This window comes from Mus pahari, chromosome 8 (assembly GCF_900095145.1).
Source record: "Mus pahari chromosome 8, PAHARI_EIJ_v1.1, whole genome shotgun sequence".
Lineage (NCBI taxonomy): Eukaryota > Metazoa > Chordata > Mammalia > Rodentia > Muridae > Mus > Mus pahari.
Window position 1 is genome coordinate 21630554 of NC_034597.1, and position 17964 is coordinate 21648517.

Sequence of the window (17964 nt, forward strand, 5' to 3'; positions counted from 1 at the left end):
AGGTTAGGCACGTGGCCATAAGGAGGTACAGCCTACGTGGAAACAACAGAGAAAGCAAAAACCTAAGTGGGTAAATGTAGAACTAACACCTGAGACCTAAGTGGGTGAATGCAGAACCCACATCCTATGTGCCAAGCCCATAAACCAGGCTAAGTGATTTGGGATACTGTGCTGCACCTCATCCTACTCTGCAAAGCCAGGAGAGGCTAAACCGCATGACCATGCAGATACAGTGAGCTTGTCAAATCAACACTGTCCACAAGGCGCAGGGAGAAAGCAATCGTGGTACCTCTTCCCAACGCGTCCCTGGCCACTGTGGTACACCCAGACCCATTGACAAACGTCCACACCCCAGCAAAGCTTCCCACGGGGGCCCCCACCGCTCTCGGCTACTTAGAGCCATGGAGCCAGAACAACAAATACTTAAGAGCCCTGTCACCAAACCCAAACTCTGAGAGCCCCTGAAGAGTCAGCCCTCAGAGACCTTTCACCTAAGAAATTCCTCAATGTGGCTCAGAAAAGGGGGAGAGATGGACGCTGCTCCCGAGACACCCGTTCACCTGGCATCCTAAACGCTAACTTACTGAACATCTACTATGTACCACTGGGCCAGGCACAGGGCGAGGAGCTGGAAGTGGGTTACTAAATAAGACGACATGCTCAGTACCACGGGAGGAATAGGATTGCTCAACTCTTCAGATCCGGCCAGAAGAGCCATCACATGGAGACTTACGTTTGAGATTATTGAGCACCTACATGGAGTCATCTGAGGGAAGAAAATAGTACTAGACAAAGACAGGAAGTAGACAAGTAAAAGGGGTGCACTTGGGAGCTTTGGGGGAGCAAATGGAGATGGTGCACTTGGGAGCTTTGGTGGAGCAGAGGGTGGGACAACAAAGACCAGGCTAGATCACATGGTCCCAAGCCACGGTGTCTGGCCTCTCCTCGGTGGGCAATGGGGGCCACAGAAGTTCACTCCAGAAAATCATCTCATAGATGGGGGGGTTTTACAGAGGTGAAAGTATCAACCCCATAAAAATACAAACAGATGAGCTTCAGCAAGATGAAGGCAAAGACTTGTCAAAAAACTGTTGTTCTGTTTAAAATTGTATCTCATGAGGCATGGTCTGCATACGCCCCTTTGTTAAACAGAGAAGCACACAGAAGCTAAGCTGTGGAGAAGCTGTGCCCTCAATGGCTCCAAGCATGGTTAGGCGTAGGCAGCAAAGATGCTCTCTCAACAGGTAGAGGGGGAGCCTCCTTTCAGACAGTTTGAGCATGGCAGAGAAGTGAGAGGTGGCCAGCTGGGGAGGAGGACCAGGAACAGTTGTGTTGACTGTACACTATACAACCACATCAGTTTGCTTATGGGAAATCGGAGGCCGGGAACATGAATGAAGTACAGCCGTGTCCACCCCAGGGATCTGGAATTTGCAATCATTCCCCACTCTGACACCTGATGCAGAAGAGCCTCTCTCCTTGGTGCCAGCAAGAAGAGAAATGACACGATCCACACTTTAAGTGGAACAGGGGAAATACGGCTACTGGGCGGGCTCTTGCTGTGGGAACCCAGTGAGCTGCAGTTTCCATGGCTTCAGCCTCCGCTCAGCCCTGACAGTGCATAGATGAAAGCTGCATAGAGGCTTAGCATCCATGCTTAAAGATAATAATAACGATAAGCTAACTCTGGGAAAACTTGTTGCCACCAAGGTAGTTGTCTCCAAGTCCCCAAAGCTACATGTGTTTACAGACAACACAGACCAAACATGGACTGGACTCTGGGGGATGGTCACATTTCTTACCCAATAAAAGTAGTTATTTCATACTAGTGACCTGAAACAGGCAGAGACATCAGACATAAGCTCCCCCCTGCACATCCGTCTAAGGGATTGGCACACACATTCTTGCCAAGCTCCCAGGCAAATAATAATAATTATTATAATTAAAATTAAAAATAAAAACTTGCCAGAGCCCCTCTCCACCCAGTTTTGCCACCTGTGTCGGCTTCTGCCCTTCGTGTCGTCATTCACATTAAATGAAAGGTATTTACCACAGATGAAAAAGAAGCTTTGCTCTGCTGCCTCTAAACTGGTCCCAAAAATAGAGCAATCGCTTGGGTGCAAATTGGGTCAAATGTATAAAAAATAAAAAAATAAAATAAAAAATCCTGACTCCCTGGTGGGAGGAAAGACGTGGCATGGGACCTTGCTCAGAGGCAGAGGTAAATCTACCAATCCCTCCCTTCCCGTAGTGAGAGAGAAAGCCTTTGAAGTCAGGCAGTGCACTCATCGCACCACATGACCATCCAAGTGAAAGCAAGCCTTTAACGAATGACCTGAGTTGGAGACTCTCAGTGCAGAAACCCAAGGAATACGTATGGTGGGTTTTGGAAAGGCTGGCTGGCCACGCTAATCCATGATGAACCACCTTCCCTCAGAACAAACTTGGTTCTTCAGAACCACCTGGAGAACACCCACTGGGAAGGGCAACAAGGGAAGAAGTGGGGGTTAGCTAGCTGAGGGTTCGCCATCTCCTCTTTTCTTAGCTGAAACAGCCAAATGGCCGGACAGCATTTCTATTAGTATCCTGAATTTCCTTAGGAGGGAAAAAAAAATCAGAATATTAATTAGCTTATGCATTCAGCTACTCTCATTATTCCATTGATCTAAATTAATCTGCCATTCTGAAAGGTATTTATTTTCTAAGTTTGTTTAATCATTTCTTTTGAGCTACAAAAAGCAACAAACTGGGTCACCATTCACGTCGTTAAATTTGGTAACAAGGCTAACACCATCTGTGGCCTAGACTCCAGTGACCTATCTCCACTGAGGGAGGCTTTCCACCACACCAATTTTCCTTTTGAAAATGGTAATCGAAAGTCTACAACTGAACCAAAGGTCACTGAAAATGTCCAAAGTCCCACAGGTGATCTCTCACAACAGAGTTAGGGGTGTGTGTGTGTGTGTGTGTGTGTATGTATGTATATGTGTGCTGAACTCCTATTAGTCCAAAGTTTTCAGGAATAACAGTCAAAATTTTTAATTCTTTAGATAGCAAACTGCCAAAATCCAAATACAGCCATCATGTTATACCTGAAATATACACAGCACTGAAAATGTCATAAGAAATCCTGAACATAAACCATGAAAGCCAAATTCATAAAAGCATAGCTTCCTTCACCTCTGGCTGCCAGCCAAGCTCTGCCTGACCAGGACAAGTTAGTGTGTCCGGCATTTGTCTTTGCAGCCTTTGCTTGGTTAAAAATGTCCAGCTTCCACACAAGAGTCCAAATCAAGCGGAACCAACTAAAAGAAGAGAGTGGGTGAGAACCAAGCTTCTTGCTACCAACACTGGGTCCCTCCGTCATCTACCGTTCTGCACGGCTTCCGGCTATAAAGAATGAGCCCTTCCAAGAAGGATGCTGCAAGGCCAAGGGGAGAAAAAACCTGAAATGGCTTCTGCACCATAAAAAAAAAAAAAAAAAAGACAACAGAATGTCAGGGGTTTTTAAATAATCCTAGTGATCTTAGCCAGTCTCCTTAGCTGCCACATGGGTGAATGGCAATACAGAGAGAATCTGAGATGTGACCCCTCCCCACCCCAATATACCCAGTGGGCAGCTGAATGGGCAAGATCCAGATTTCAGTCCAATGTATTTCAATGCCTTTCTTTTTAAAAACTCTATCAACTTTTCCCAAAGGAAGTTCCATAAAACACTAGTTCCATGATATTAGTCTTCTGCCAAAAAAACAAGTTTAAAGAATCCATAACCAATTGCTTCCAATAACTAGCTGAGTTTAAACAAAATGAAATCTGCTTTTTTAGCTGCACAACTTTCCAGAGGTTTTTCTCAGCTCTTGCACACTATAAATGTTTAAGAGAGCAATAAAGTATATGACAACATCCTGGAGCATTTAACCATAGATTTGTCCTAAAATCTACACGTAGTATTTTTGTAGGCCATGAGATATAAACTCCACTTCCATACTGATTTGTTTCCCAAACTATATCCTAAATAATTAGATTTGTTGTATTCTACATCTGTAAAAATTAATAGCTCACATACAAAATCTATCATGATTCTTATTAACCAGAAAGATTAACCACAATATCCACCCCTCAAAAACAACACTGGATTTTTTTTAAAGCTAATAATACACAAAAGCCTGTGTAGAGAGAAAGGTTATTTTAAAAACCCTTCTACAAATTTCTTCCATAAAAGTTACATCTCTATTTATATAAGACTCATGACTTCAAACACTTTCATTCAGCATAAATCGAAGGATTCAGGTCAAATCTGGGAAATGGTAACAACGACATAACCCCACTGTTGCAAAGCTGTGGGAAATAGAGCAGCCTTAGTTGTAAACTACATCATCCACAACACTGTCTGCCAGCTCAATCATAGACGCAGAGGACTGCTACACACCACCACAAGTAGGAATTCTAAGTCACTTACCAAGTTATGATTTGTTGAATTAGAATCATCTTCAGGGAATGGGATGTAAATAGCTAAGGCCACACAATTGGCAAAAATAGCCAATAATATAAATATGTCAAATGGTCTGAAAGTTTCTGTTAAGGCACATATGTGTTATGCAAACATTATCTATCCCTCTTATACCTCCAGGCATCTCACGGCTGAGCTGCTTGTAAAATGGAAATCACCCACCACCACCTATCCCCCTACACGTGCACGCACACACAGACACACACATGCACACTCACACACACACACCGAGACACACACATGCACACTCACACACACACCGAGACACACACATGCACACTCACACACACACACACACACACACACTGAGACACACACATGCACACTCACACACACAGACAGACAGACAGACACACACAAACACACACACACACACACACATCATTCTGTGGCTGTCCTTGGCTACTGAGTTTTCAGAAGTGCCTTCCTCTGGTCCTCTCACAGCCCCTCCCCTCACTGAGACCTCTCCTCAGCCTTTCTTCTATTGCAAGGATCTTATTACACCCATTCTTTGGTGCTCACTGTGTTTTAAAACCTGGAAGTAATATGCATCCAGTTAGCTCACTGTGTGAAACAGGCCTCTGCTTTCTGTAATTTAAAAAGTTCCAAGGATCTTACTAAATCAGCTGTCATAGACACAGAAATATAACCATCACAACAGGGACCTCTCCCATAGGTCCTTGTCACTGTGTTAGAGCCATTTTCTCAGAGGTTGTTCCTGGCTGGGTCAGTCTAAATTCCTGATTGGGACCAGTCCTGGAAAGCCATGGGACCATCTCCCTCCTCTCTGTGCCTCTGTGTGGCATGTCCTAGTACCTTGGATGCTGTGATAAGCAGGCTGCCAGCTCCCTTCCTCTGCCTTCTCTACCAGAGTAATCAATAGCTATCACTGTTTCAGCTGGGCTGGACTCACCTCATAATGTGCTGTTTCTGTGTTCAATTTATAAACAATTAAATTTAAAAGCCACAAGAAATCAGCACCAGACACTTTCAAAATAGGCTCTAACAAGAAAATCCCCGAGGGCTGTCTGGAAGAGTCCCTTCGAGACAGCCTTCAACAGAGACTTGCTTAACCATTCTGTTAGCAAAGGGTATTGTCAAAACTGGCAACACCAAGTTTGACATCTGTCCAAATGATTGTTTTTCAGCCTTTTTCCAATCAGAGGGTTAGTTGAGCACTGAACGAATCTGCAGTTCCTGGGTTTGAGTTTCAATCGTGTTGTGTACAACACTCAACCACGAGATGCAAGATGGCAGTTTTATTAAATCCCACTAGGTGCTGAAGATTCGGGGATGGGAACAGTCTCCTGTCGATGGCCTTCTGGGAACCCCCAGAGTGACGCAAGAAACAAATACCTCTTGCCTCTCCGGGGATAGCTGCTTCGGGTTCTATAAAGCTTCACCCCTTTGGAGAGCTCAGATAACTCCCTGGAATAAGGACAGGAATAGCATTATCCTCTTACTAACTTTGATGGGTTTATTTTTAAGCCAGTTAGCTTTAATCATATTGATTCCTCAACTCGGTTATAAAATCTTGTGCCCTGGGATTTGACTTTAGGAAGACTTCAGGGCTCTGTTTCTCTCTCTCTCTCTCTCTCTCTCTCTCTCTCTCTCTCTCTCTCTCTCTCTCTCTCACACACACACACACACACACACACAGAGAGAGAGAGAGAGAGAAGGTCCCCTCACTTGTGCTTCCAGTTTCCCACACCATCTTTCTTCCTCTGAGAACTGTGCACTCTGTGCCTCTGAGGTGTCTAGTTCTTGGCAGGACTCAGTCAACAGACATGAGAGGATCCTATCTTACCACTATAAGAAATATGTGGGACTGAGCCAACAGCCATGTCTTACAGAGGCACCATCTCACCCCTACCCCCTGCCAGTCTACAAAGGCAGACTGGCTTCTCTCAGGGCTAACTGGGCTTGACTGAGCTGCTGAAGGAGGATGTCCATAACCTGGTCCCTACAATGGAAGGGGCCATCTACTCTCTACCTGTTATAGAAATTGTGCACAGGCATTCTGAACTGGCAGCCATGTCTCCTAAATCCCTGTACACACGCTTGCATTTCTCTCAAGAAAGAGAGTTAGTGGTGAGATCCAAGAATTCGCTGACTATATATAAACACTTATGTACAAACTCCTATGCATGGAGTGAGACGGCACCTCACTCCACGTAAAGGGAACGTCCCTGCTGAGGGGCCCCTGCCCACTCTGAGTCACCTCACACCAACCTCAGGAGAGCATGTTTCTAGCACACACAGCTGCTGCCTCTAGACTCCAGGAAGACCACCTAAGCACACCCTCACTTAGCAGCTCCCTCTTGGCCTGTATGAGAGCTCTGTCCTCAGACTAGAGAATTTAAAGAGAAAATGCACGCACACAGCCCCAAGTATTCAAGAGATGCCATAACTCACTCTGGAGGAGAGACATCTGTGCTAAAAAAGAAAAAGCATGTGAAAACCTTCAAATCCTGCCCTGGCATTCAACTGCTCTCTCCAAAACCTTTCTAGACAGTTGCTTCATTTTAACTCCTGTCTGTGAGCAGACAAAATAGGCAAGCTAAGACAGGGATCACACAGGCAGCTGCCATGACGAGAACCCACACACACACACTTTCTAGCTGTCCCCCAGCAGTCCTTCACCCTGGCTTCTCCCTTCCCTGAGCCTGCTGAGGAAATCTCCTGTACACACCCCTGCCTGCTGCCAGGAAATACTCAGAGGGCCTGTCGGCCTGAAACACCCTTCTGGGAAAGTGAAATGCTTTATTTTACCCAGGCCAAAGAAGCATATGATTAATTAGAAAGCATGGGTTCAAGAGAAGGTTTCAGACAACCTTTTTAGCAGGTGGCAGTCATTGGAGCCTGGCTCCCAGGTCTGGGGAAGGGAATAAGCAGGTAGAAGCAATATCGTTTTCCAAGATCTGGGGCATGCATGGCGACCATCCTGGGGCCAATCACAGTTCAGTTTTTTAAATGCAGACACTCAGAAATGTAACTTCAGGCCAGTCCAAGTGTGTGTGTGTGTGTGTGTGTGTGTGTGTGTGTGTGTGTGTGTGTGTGTACATACACAGACATATGCAGCACCTGTCAGTTCCTCCCTGGAGTGCTGCTTTGTCACACACGGGGCTTAGAGGAAGAGATGCTTACCAGCCTCCCTTGTATGGCTTCTAGACTTGCTATATGGCTGCATGGCACTTTTTTTTTAAGCTTATCAAAAAGAAATTTCAGGAAGTCATAGCATTGATCAGCCAATAAACAACAACAATAATAGTAACAATAAAAATAATATCAAAAGTAACTTCTCCCTATAAATGAAATGTTTGCATTTAAAGCTACCTAAACAATTAGAATTAGCAAATAGCAGAGCCAGAAGCAACCATAGCACTCACTGTAGCTGTCCAGGCAAATTTTAGTCACTGGAACCAGAAGATTCCACTAAAGGTCATTTCTAGTACAGACTGAAGATAGTCTCAATCTTTTTTTTTTTTTTTTAATCAGCATACCAAACTTTCAACAAATTAAAATGTATACAACTGCTCCCAAAACAGTAACAGCTTCAAACCTATCCAGTGTCCTATGACCAAAGGTCACGTTCATATTCTAACTCCCTACCACTATGAAGTTGCAGTCTTCACTCCCTTCCCCCACACACACACAGCACTACACACACACACACACACACACACACACACACACACAGGCTAAATATACCCATGGATCCACCCTCTGCAAGTTGGGGAGGAAGGAAGCCGTAGCCCATGAAACCCCTTGCCTGCAGTTGCCACCATTGCTCACATTCCAGACTGCCAAGGCTCTGAGAAGCGCCACTGCAGAAAGCAAGTCCCTTTGAAGCACAGATGGCAAATAAGAAAGACTTCCCACAGAAAAAAGGATACTTCCATTCCACTATACTAATGCAGGCTCTTCGGATGGGGTTGTTGAGGGATAAACAGAAAAGGGCACGGGCAGGTCGGCTGTTAGACGAGTTACCCTGTTTTTTGCTCTTGGCGTATTGCTGACGTTTTCTTTGGGAGAGAGATCCTACAGGTGGGGGTGCAGAGGTGCTCATGGTCTGGGCAGCCTTGGCCTGTCTAGCAGCATCGATTGCAGCTTGCCAAGATAGGACAGTTTGCTTGGAGCTGTTGGGCTGAGAAGTTGGTCCTTCACCAGAAATAGGGAGTCTGGTGCCTCTTGCATAGTTTGCCTCTGAGGAAAGGAGAAAAGAGATTATTTCTTTTTGGAAAAAAAAAGAAGAAGAAGGCGACGACTTCAATCCATACTATCTTTTTTAAAAAGCAAAAGTGTCTCCCATCTTGCATTTCCCATTTTGAACCTTCTGTCACAAGTGGGTTTGTCCAGGCAATGCAAATGTCACCAGAGCTCTACTCCGAGCATCAGTCATGAAGGGCCATTGCTGTGCCACACCTAACCACACTGGTACTCTACCATACCTGTGTGTTCCAAAGGAATCTTATAGTGCATCTCTTCTGACAAACTGAGGCCATTCTCACAGTGATCCAGTGTCGTTTCCTGACTTTGAAAATACAGGTATCTCTCATGGCTTAACAGATACGCACAACTCCCTTTCTCTAAAAGTAATTACCAACATACACACACACATACACACACACACTCAGCCAATAATTCAGTATTCTTAACCATTTTTAGAGTATTCCTCTAAAAGCTTTCCACAGCCATATATGCATTTTTTTTCTACATGGGAAAAAAAAAAAAAACCCTCTTCACTGGCACCAGGCAATACCAAAAGCCCCACAACAAATATCTAGATTATGCATTAACACTTCCTACAAATGAAAATTCATGATGCTTGGGACTCATTTCCTCCACAAGCTTCCGAAAACAGAAAAACATCTTTAAGGCTTTTTGTTTTGTTTTGTTTTATAGTATTGCATTTTAAATTGCAGCAGCAAGCAGCAGCCAAGCCTGCATCCAATCGGCCTGCACCCTAAGAGTCAGGGTGCATTATGCCAGGGAGCTTCAAGGCCTATGCAAGAATTATCTCAGTGTAGAGTAGCAGCCAGGTACTCCCAGGGCAAAATACTCAAAAGCGGGCGGGGGGTGGCGGGGGGGCGCGGGACGGAGGGTGTCCCTTCATGTGTGGAGCTCGCCTCACTGTGGGTCTGGCCATCCTTGGAAGGTCTCACAGGTGCCCACGTTGGGCCACCATCACCTCTGCTGAAGCAGATGTCAAAGTGAGAGTGGTGTCAGAGAGGTTGGAAATCCAGGCGTTTGCAAAACCAATTATCACTAAGTAAAGAGTCAAAGCAAGCACAGGTCTCCTGCCCTACTGTCCTAGCGAGCCTGGGACAGAAGCAAAGCAGGCAGGTGGCACTCAATCTGAGATCAGGGACTAGTTTTGCCAAGCGGTTCCTTTGAGAAGCGCTCACCGGAAAAGGCTTCAAGAAAACCAGGGTTGGGAGATGCTAACGACCTCCATAGAGGGAACCTGGCCAAAAGCACCCCAGCCTTCTTAGACCCGGCCCCCCGCTGGTGTGGAAACTGCACGTGGTGAGTTGCAGAGCCCCACAGCGGCAGCAACTCTCTGGGCATTGCTAGGTTACCGACGTGTGCACAGGAGGCACAGGGAGCGGGAATACACACGCTCCACCCGACCCTGTTCCCCCAGATCCCAAGACCCGGGGCTTCTCCCATGAGATGATGGGACCAAGCGACCCAAGTGGTAAACGTGGAACAGTCCTAGAATTTTCCTGATGCTACTAAGGACCTTCTTCTTAGTCAACCAGAGGCGCGGGAGATAGGGGGGAGGCTGGAAAAGGGGTTCAGGCTGAAGACTAACACCTCCTCTTCCATCGCTCAGGGGCGATGAAAGAGGAAAGTTGAGCCCGAGGACACTGAACCCGGATCACCTCACTCTTGCCCCTTGGCTTCACAGTACTCCACACACACCCAATGGCCGCCCCCACCCCAGCAAATGCAGAATTAACTCTGACATTCAGGGCCTGAAGAGGAGAACGGAGTAGCTGCCGCGCATCACCCCTTTCTATGTAGATGACACCAAGCCAAAAGCATCATTTCCAACCCCCTCAACCCACCCAACGCATCGGAGATGGGGGTTGGGGGTGGGAAGAGTAGGATCATGATAGGATGAGGTTTGGCAGCGGGTACCCAAGCTCTGGCTGCTCACCGTTCGCATGGTCCTCTTGGTGCTGCCGTTGATGTTGCATTTTTTTCATCATCATCATCATCATCATCCACGAACATTTATTGAGCGCCTACTGTGTGCAGGGCACTATGCTCAGGGTTAGGGAGGGGGAGGAACGGATATGGGAGGTTACGGATAGGTAGGAGCCGCGGTCCCTGCCCTTATTTTCGCTTCAGCAGGGGGTGGGGAAGGACAGAGACAAATAACCAAAAATAAAGATAATTTATAAAAACCGCCTGCCACCCACGCTCCTTCTTTTTTTGAAAAATGGAGCAAAATAAACTTTTTGTAAAAAATAAAATCAGATGTATATATTATCTTAGTAATATATACATGTAATTTTTTTATTTTTTTTTATTTTTTTACTGCAAAGGAGAATTGGCTTGGTCCCCTCCTCTAGCGGAGGGACACCGTGGTGGTGCCCGCCCGGCCTGCCGGGCCGTTCGGCGCGCCCCCCATGCCGCCCGTCCGCCCGCCCGCCGCGGTGCCCGGTGCCCCGCCGCCGCCGCCGCCGCCCGCGCCGCCGCTGGCTCGGGACCGCGGGCAGCCGGAGCTCACATCCGGGGACGGAGGCGCTCGCCCCCCCGCCCGCCCGCCCCCCCGCTCCGCGCCCGCCGCGCCGCGCTGCACGCCGGCTTCGCCCTGGCGACGCTGCGCGCCCGCCGCCGCCGTCCCCCGCCCTCCCCCGCGCGCCCGGGCCTCCCACCGGCCGCGCCGCGCCCCAGCTGCCCGCCTGCGGCCCACGCGCCCCCCGGGTTCCACTGCGCGCGACTCGGACGCCGCCACCCCCGGACTGGCGCGGCTGACCGAGGGTTAAGTGCGCTGCGGCCGCCGGCCGCCCGGTTAACCCCCTCGGCGCCGCCGCGCGGGCGCCCCTTCCCCGAGCCAGGCCCGTGGGGCCCCGTGCCTGCTGCTGGGGGCGCCGATGCGCCGCTCCTCTACACGGCGTCCCCAAGCGGAGGCTACTGGGGTCCCTGGGGTCGGCTGGGCGGACTCTGGTGGCCTTCGCACTCTGCACACCTGGGGGAGGCCCCGCCCCCACCCCCCAGGAACTCAGGTGCCCGCAGGCGATCGCTGCTGCAGCATCAAAGCTCAGGGTTCGAGGGCTCTGCCTGGACTGGACAGGAGTCCCCCAGCCCTTACACCGTTTCTTCCAGTTTAGGGGGGCAGAGGGATGGGGGGCTTGTTCTTTGGGGAGCACTGACTGTCCTCAGAGAACTGCCCTCAGCCCTGAATCCCCTCCTCCCTCCCTTATGCATACTTGGAGGTGGGCTCCCTCCCTCTCGCCATCACCTCCACGTGTGTTTGGAGGCAGGTACAGAGAAGTAACAGCCAAGGTCTTTCAAACCGCTAGTGCGGAGAGGTAGGCTGTGCAGCTCAAATTGATGAGTCGGTTAGGAATGAATACTTTGTTTTGTACCTTTCGGCCTGCTGTTTGTAGTGGGGGAGGTCTACAGGCCCCAGCTCCTGTCTAGAGGGGGAAATACTGTATCTAGTGGATGACTGATATTTTTCATTTAGCTTTGTGCTGGCTGTTGGGGAAAAGGCGTCTCTGCTTTGTTACTTTGCAGGATTCGATTTATTTGCCTTTGTTCGGATCTGCTTGTTCCTACTGAGTTTTAGAACGTTTGAGAACAGTGTCTTTAAAGCAAAAGGCTCAGCGTGAATTAAGAAAATAAATGTTTCTGGGAAGGTGCTCCTTGCTCAAAAAAAAAAAAACGGACACACCGAGCATCTCTGATTGTTGCGGGGGGGGGGGGAATCCACCTGGGAAGAATGACTCTCCAGGGGTCTTCCTGAGAGAGGGGTGTCTAGTCAGGAAAGAGGAAAACAAACCATGCTTGCCTGCTTTTTCACTTGGTTTTTTGGGAGAGTGGCAGGATTGGGAAGTAGCCGGTGGCTTGTGTAACAGAAAGCTGGTCTGAGCAACCTCACCTGTGGGGTTGCTTAGCTGAAATCAAAAAGGATGCAAGAACTTATCCTTTGATGGGTCAGATTTGCAAGGGAGCACCTGTATCACTCAGAATTCCAGGTCTAAAGCTTATCCTCTGGAGACCTACAGAAAATGCCTTGCTAACTCTGGCCCATAGTCCAACCTAGGAGTTACCAGTTTGGATCTGTGTGCGCAGTCCCTTCCTCAAGGGCAAACCATCTACTGGAAGAAACAGAAGCTGAGCTATACCAAGTGTAGGAAGGGGCCTCTGGAGTCCTGGAATTGAAGGGCTCTGAGAAGTTTTCCCAGTTCTGTTAACTGCTTAACTAAGGGGGGAGAAGAGTCGGACCACGGGGCAATGAAGCTATTCTGTATGTCACCAGAATGATGGACCTAGAGCACTATTGATCGTGAGAGGCCAAAGACCTGTGCACCACAAAGGTGAACTATGATAGACACTGTGGACGGAAGTTAACAATAACCCATTGGTACTGGTTCAACAGTGGTAACAAATGTACCATACCAAGTCAAGATGTAATCATACGAAAAACTGCCGGAGACATCTACCTACTATGTAAATTCCCTGTAAACCTAAAACTTTGTTTCTATTAAAAACGGGGCTGATTTAATAGGGCAGGAAGAATGGAGGCACAGAAGAGATTAATGTGTGGGTGGCATCTGTTTGAAAATCATTGGGTGCACAGGTAACATGGAATGAGGGAGGAAGGGATCTCAGGACCACCGCAAGGAGGCTGTTTGGGGGCTGGTTAACATCACACCCAGCTCCTCTGCAGTGGGAACCAGTGAAGGGGTTTTAACTGAGTTGGCAGGATTAAACTGTGAGGGGTGTGGGTTCTACACTCAAAATATGAACAAGTATATGGAATCGAATAATTTCATTTATTTGTGTGTATGTGGAAATCCCAGGAACAACGTTCAAGAAATAGCGGTCTCCTTCTGTCATGCTGGGGGAAGGGGGCAGGGTGAACACAGGTGCTCCACCATGCTGGGGGAGGGGGCAGGGTGAACACAGGTGCTCCACCATGCTGGGGGAGGGGNGGGGCAGGGTGAACACAGGTGCTCCACCATGCTGGGGGAGGGGCAGGGTGAACACAGGTGCTCCGGCTTGGTATTAAATGCTTTTGCCCTCTGAGCAATAGGTATCTCAAGAGACCCTGGAGTTGATGTTTGGGCTTCCCATTTTGTGGAACAACATGATCAAATTTTGAGGGTTTGAGGATTTAATTTTTATTTTGTGAGGCAGAAATTAGGGGTTTTGTTGTTATTGGTGGTGGTGGTTGGGTTTTATTGGGGTTTTTTGTTTGCTTGTTTGTTTTTCCCCCACTTTACATAGTTCTGTATGCTTCGGCATACTTGAGTAATTTAAATATACATATATTCCCATGATAAGGTAAATTATTAGGAAAATAAGTGGTGGCTAATTTTTTCTGTGTGTTGAGTTCTAATGCAGGTACTTGCAGGTATTAGCTTGCTTAATTCCCATGAGAAGCCCATGAGGAAAATACTGTAAATACTCATATTTGCAGATGACAAGTGACACCTAGGAGCTGGCTTGCCCCAAACCACACAACCACCTAGTGTTGAGCTAAATGAGACACAAGAAAAGGCCAGAATGAAAAATATCTATTCTAATGGATTCTGGTAGCGGGACAGTCATTACCCACCATGGGCAATGACAGTCATGGAGGAACAGTTGTGGACCAGTGAGCCCACCAAGTTCTACTGAATAGTTCCAAACACAGCCAGAATCAGGTCACAAGCAAAGAACAAAAGGCCTGAATGTGACCAAAGGGCCTCTAGGGAGGAGACCAGGACACAGTGGGAGGAGGGAGATCACACTGGAAGAAGGAAGGCCACAGTGGGAAGAGGGAGATAACAGCATAGGATGAACTTGGAGTAAACAGAATGGGCCATTGTCAACTGAAATTGTCCAAGAGTAAATATAATCAATTTTTTTAAAAATGCAGAAAGAAGAAAAAAGGAAGAAGGAAAGATAGGAAGGAAGGAAAGAAAGGAAGGAAAGAAAGGAAGGAAAGAGAAAGGAAGGAAGGAAAGAAGGAAGGAAGGAAGAAAAAAAGAAAAGAAAAAGAGAGATGTTAGTTCTGTATTAAAACCCTTAGCTGTCTCACTAGCCCTCTGGTTCAGGGTATTCTTCTCCTGTGTCCTTAGAATATAAAACATGCCCACTTAAAGGCACAGACCTGGCATTTTAAATGTGGCTGTCCATATGCACTGCATCTCCAAGTGCTCTCCTGATCCCAGCATGCCCTCAACAACCTTGCCCCCATCACAAACAAGATGTTCCATCAACTCTGCTCTACCTCTCACAAATTATCCAGCTTGTGTGCAGAAATGACATGTCACTTCCCAGACAGTAAACCGCCTCTCCCCCCCCCGCCCCCCCACATCCATCCTAAACTCCTGTGCCCAGCTTCCAGCCGACCCTTTCACATGGTTCACCTTCACTGTGGTCAACAGCTTCCTCATTAGGCCGTGAACATGCTGTGCTCATTTCTGACTCTGCCTTGGCTCAAATTTATTCACTGACCTGAAATCCCTGCCTTGCTGACCTCTAACTAAGCCCTTGTATTTAACCAGGCTCTATGGAGTCCTTACTTCCTACAAAAAGTCTCCCGGGATGGTTCCAGCCACCTACCTAATGTGCGAGCCCCCTACCTCGCACCCCTTCCCTATAGCACCCGTTAGTTCTTTACTGATGTGGCCTCTGTGCCTTATGTGATTGCTTTCTTGGCTGTAAAATCGGACTTCTCCAGACACAATTCATCTCCCTAAGCAAGGATCATCACCTGAGCCCCCTCCTCCAACTGCCAAGGGTGGTGCTCACAGCAGGCACTAAATATTCTGATTAATTTTCATGGGATCATAAAAGCTCATAGATGTCTCTAGAAATTGTCAGCTAATATTTACCAAAATCCCATAAAGTCGATTGCAGCATACCCGCCCCTCTGATGGTAAAAAAATAAAATAAAATAAAATAGAAAATTAGGTCCTTTGCACACTAGGAAATCTAATTAAGAGAAACAACCAAAGATCCTGAAGGCTATATGCAGAATACATCCGTAAACTCACCGGGAAGTTGGGTCTGAGTGAGTCTCTCCACTCACAGACCCTGGTGGAGAGAGAACAGCCCTGACCTAGTGACCAGCAGAAGAAGAAATGAACTAGTCTGGGGCTGTGTGTCCCAATGGCATAAGCAAGATTTGAACACGTGCAGAAATCAGAAAGCAGGCAGATGCTGGGACCTAACAGAGCTTAGAGAAGGGTGGGAAGATGCAAAATCAGGGCTAGGGGGAGTCCCTAATTCTAGCTTTCTTGTCAGGGTGTCTTCCTCAAAGGTGGCAATACCTATGAATACCCTGGTAGAGTCTTCAAATTAGTCTTCAAATGACAGCTCCCATATATAGATTTATCTATTGATATTTGCCATATTCAAAATTCAAACTGGGAACGCTGAAAAAAAAAATCACTTTAAAGTTAGCAATAAGATCATGATATGTTAACTTTCTGATTTTTCTTAAGTGAAAAGTAACTCTTTTCCAGAACAAACTAGTGAGAAGAGTGACAATGTTTTACATTTTTGCAAATGTCTTTACTAACTAGCCGAGCAAAGACAGATTCTCTGTGTCATGAGTATGGATAGCTGTATGGATCAAAATGTCTGAGGAAAACCCGGCCTCCATAGATGTGGTTGGGAAAGGGTGGACCATTTGAGTAACCCTCTCAGAAAAACCCCATAATTCTTTGCTTTGACAACAGCTCTACCTTTAAAGGTTGCTTAAAATGTAGAATTTTAAACTCTATTTTACTCTGTTACATTAAATCCATGTCTATATTGCAGTTTGAATGGATCCCTTATCCACTAATGGTTTGGTAATACCATGCATTGGTCATTAGGAAAATACTGGTTCACTGAGACACACATTTTCCAAATATCAACACGCTTTATCATACAATATTTCAAAAAAAACACACACACATTTGTTTTTATCACTACCAATCTCATCAGAAAATCTTTAATATTGGAAAGCTGTCAAGCTGTTGGTGGTACAGAGAAGTTTTTCAAATGTATAATTTTCACTTGAAAGCTCAAGTTTTATAATTGGCAGAAACACTGTCAAGTCTTTTTTCTTTGAAGTAACTAGCTCACTTCATTTTCAAGAAAATATCTGGCAAATACTTGGGTCTGAAGAGCCAAAGTTTGTCAGTAAAAATGATGCTCCATGGAAAAGGAGCCCATCCTACTGTGGTACTGTCACTGTGCAGCAGGAACATTTCCTGCATTTGTCCCAGTTTGTCATCCAGAATGTTAATAAGACCGACACTCGGGGTTGAGATTTAACCATTTTAGCAATTTTACTGCTTCCTCAAGGAGGTTTGTGTGCTTATGTTTCTGTGTGCATGTCTGGGGATGAGCAGGTACACGCGTCCATGTATGTAGAGGCCAGAGATCAACCCAGAGTTTGGTCCTAAGAAGACAGGTTTTGATGCCTGCCCTGCAGCACTCCAATTAGATTAGTCTGCCTAGCCAGCCAGCTCCAAACATCTGCCTATTTCTGTCTCCCCAGTGCTAGGATCACAACCCCCCCACACACACTCACACTCACACACTATGCTCAGCTTTGTATGTGTGTGCTGAGAATCATACTCTGATCATACCTGTCCCTGCGCTATACACACAACCAAGTGACCTGTCTCCCCAACCCCGAGGAGTTTCCTAAGTAAAACAAATTTTGGGTTCTGTTGTGTGCACATGCATGTGCGTGTGTGTTGTCCGGGTATGCATGCGTGGAGAGAGTAATGTGCAGTATTCAGTTCACTTTGGTGTCACTGTCTTAGTTCATGTAAGGACAATAACACTTAGCTGTTGCTGATTCTGTATTATCGGTACAAATAGCAACATAGTAGGAAAGTCATATAAGTCTTAATGTTGCTGCGAAAATACGTTTGACTTCTAAGATCCCTTAGAAGGAACATCCCCACCCCCACCCCCAACCCCACCCAGGTAGAGTTATCAGATAATATACCAGGTGTCTAGCTGGTGCCTGGGACATACTTTAAACTAAAAAACAGTTATGTGGTGTTTATTTCTAATTTAATTAAGCTTCCTGTATTTTTATTTGCCACCTCTGGGAGTCTATAGCCCACACTTTGGATGCAGGTGATCATGCTGCTCTGGCCACTTTTGAGCAGGGAAATATCAGAGTTGTGTGTCATGGAAATAGCTCTGTCTATAGTAAGCAAGACAGAGTGAAAGGTAGAAAGATTTGCAGAATGCAGGAAGGTCTGATGGGTCCA

The 17964-nt window shown here is 46.8% G+C and overlaps 1 protein-coding gene across 4 annotated transcripts in view; it reads right to left on the bottom strand.

Moving 5' to 3' along the window:
• Positions 1-11235, bottom strand: part of Cacna1d (calcium voltage-gated channel subunit alpha1 D) — a 303585-nt gene extending 292350 nt beyond the window's left edge. For 2 of the 4 annotated variants that reach the window (XM_021204129.1, XM_021204126.1), the window contains exons 1-3: positions 10677-11235; positions 8407-8716; positions 4460-4565 (exon numbers count right to left, since the gene is read on the bottom strand). In XM_021204129.1, coding sequence (XP_021059788.1) covers positions 4460-4565; positions 8407-8716; positions 10677-10743 — 483 coding nt within the window. In that variant the 5' untranslated portion in view covers positions 10744-11235. The remainder of the gene's footprint in view (positions 1-4459; positions 4566-8406; positions 8717-10676) is intronic. The other 2 variants (XM_021204128.2, XM_021204130.2) reach the window with 2 other exon arrangements.
• Positions 11236-17964: the final 6729 nt, after the last annotated feature.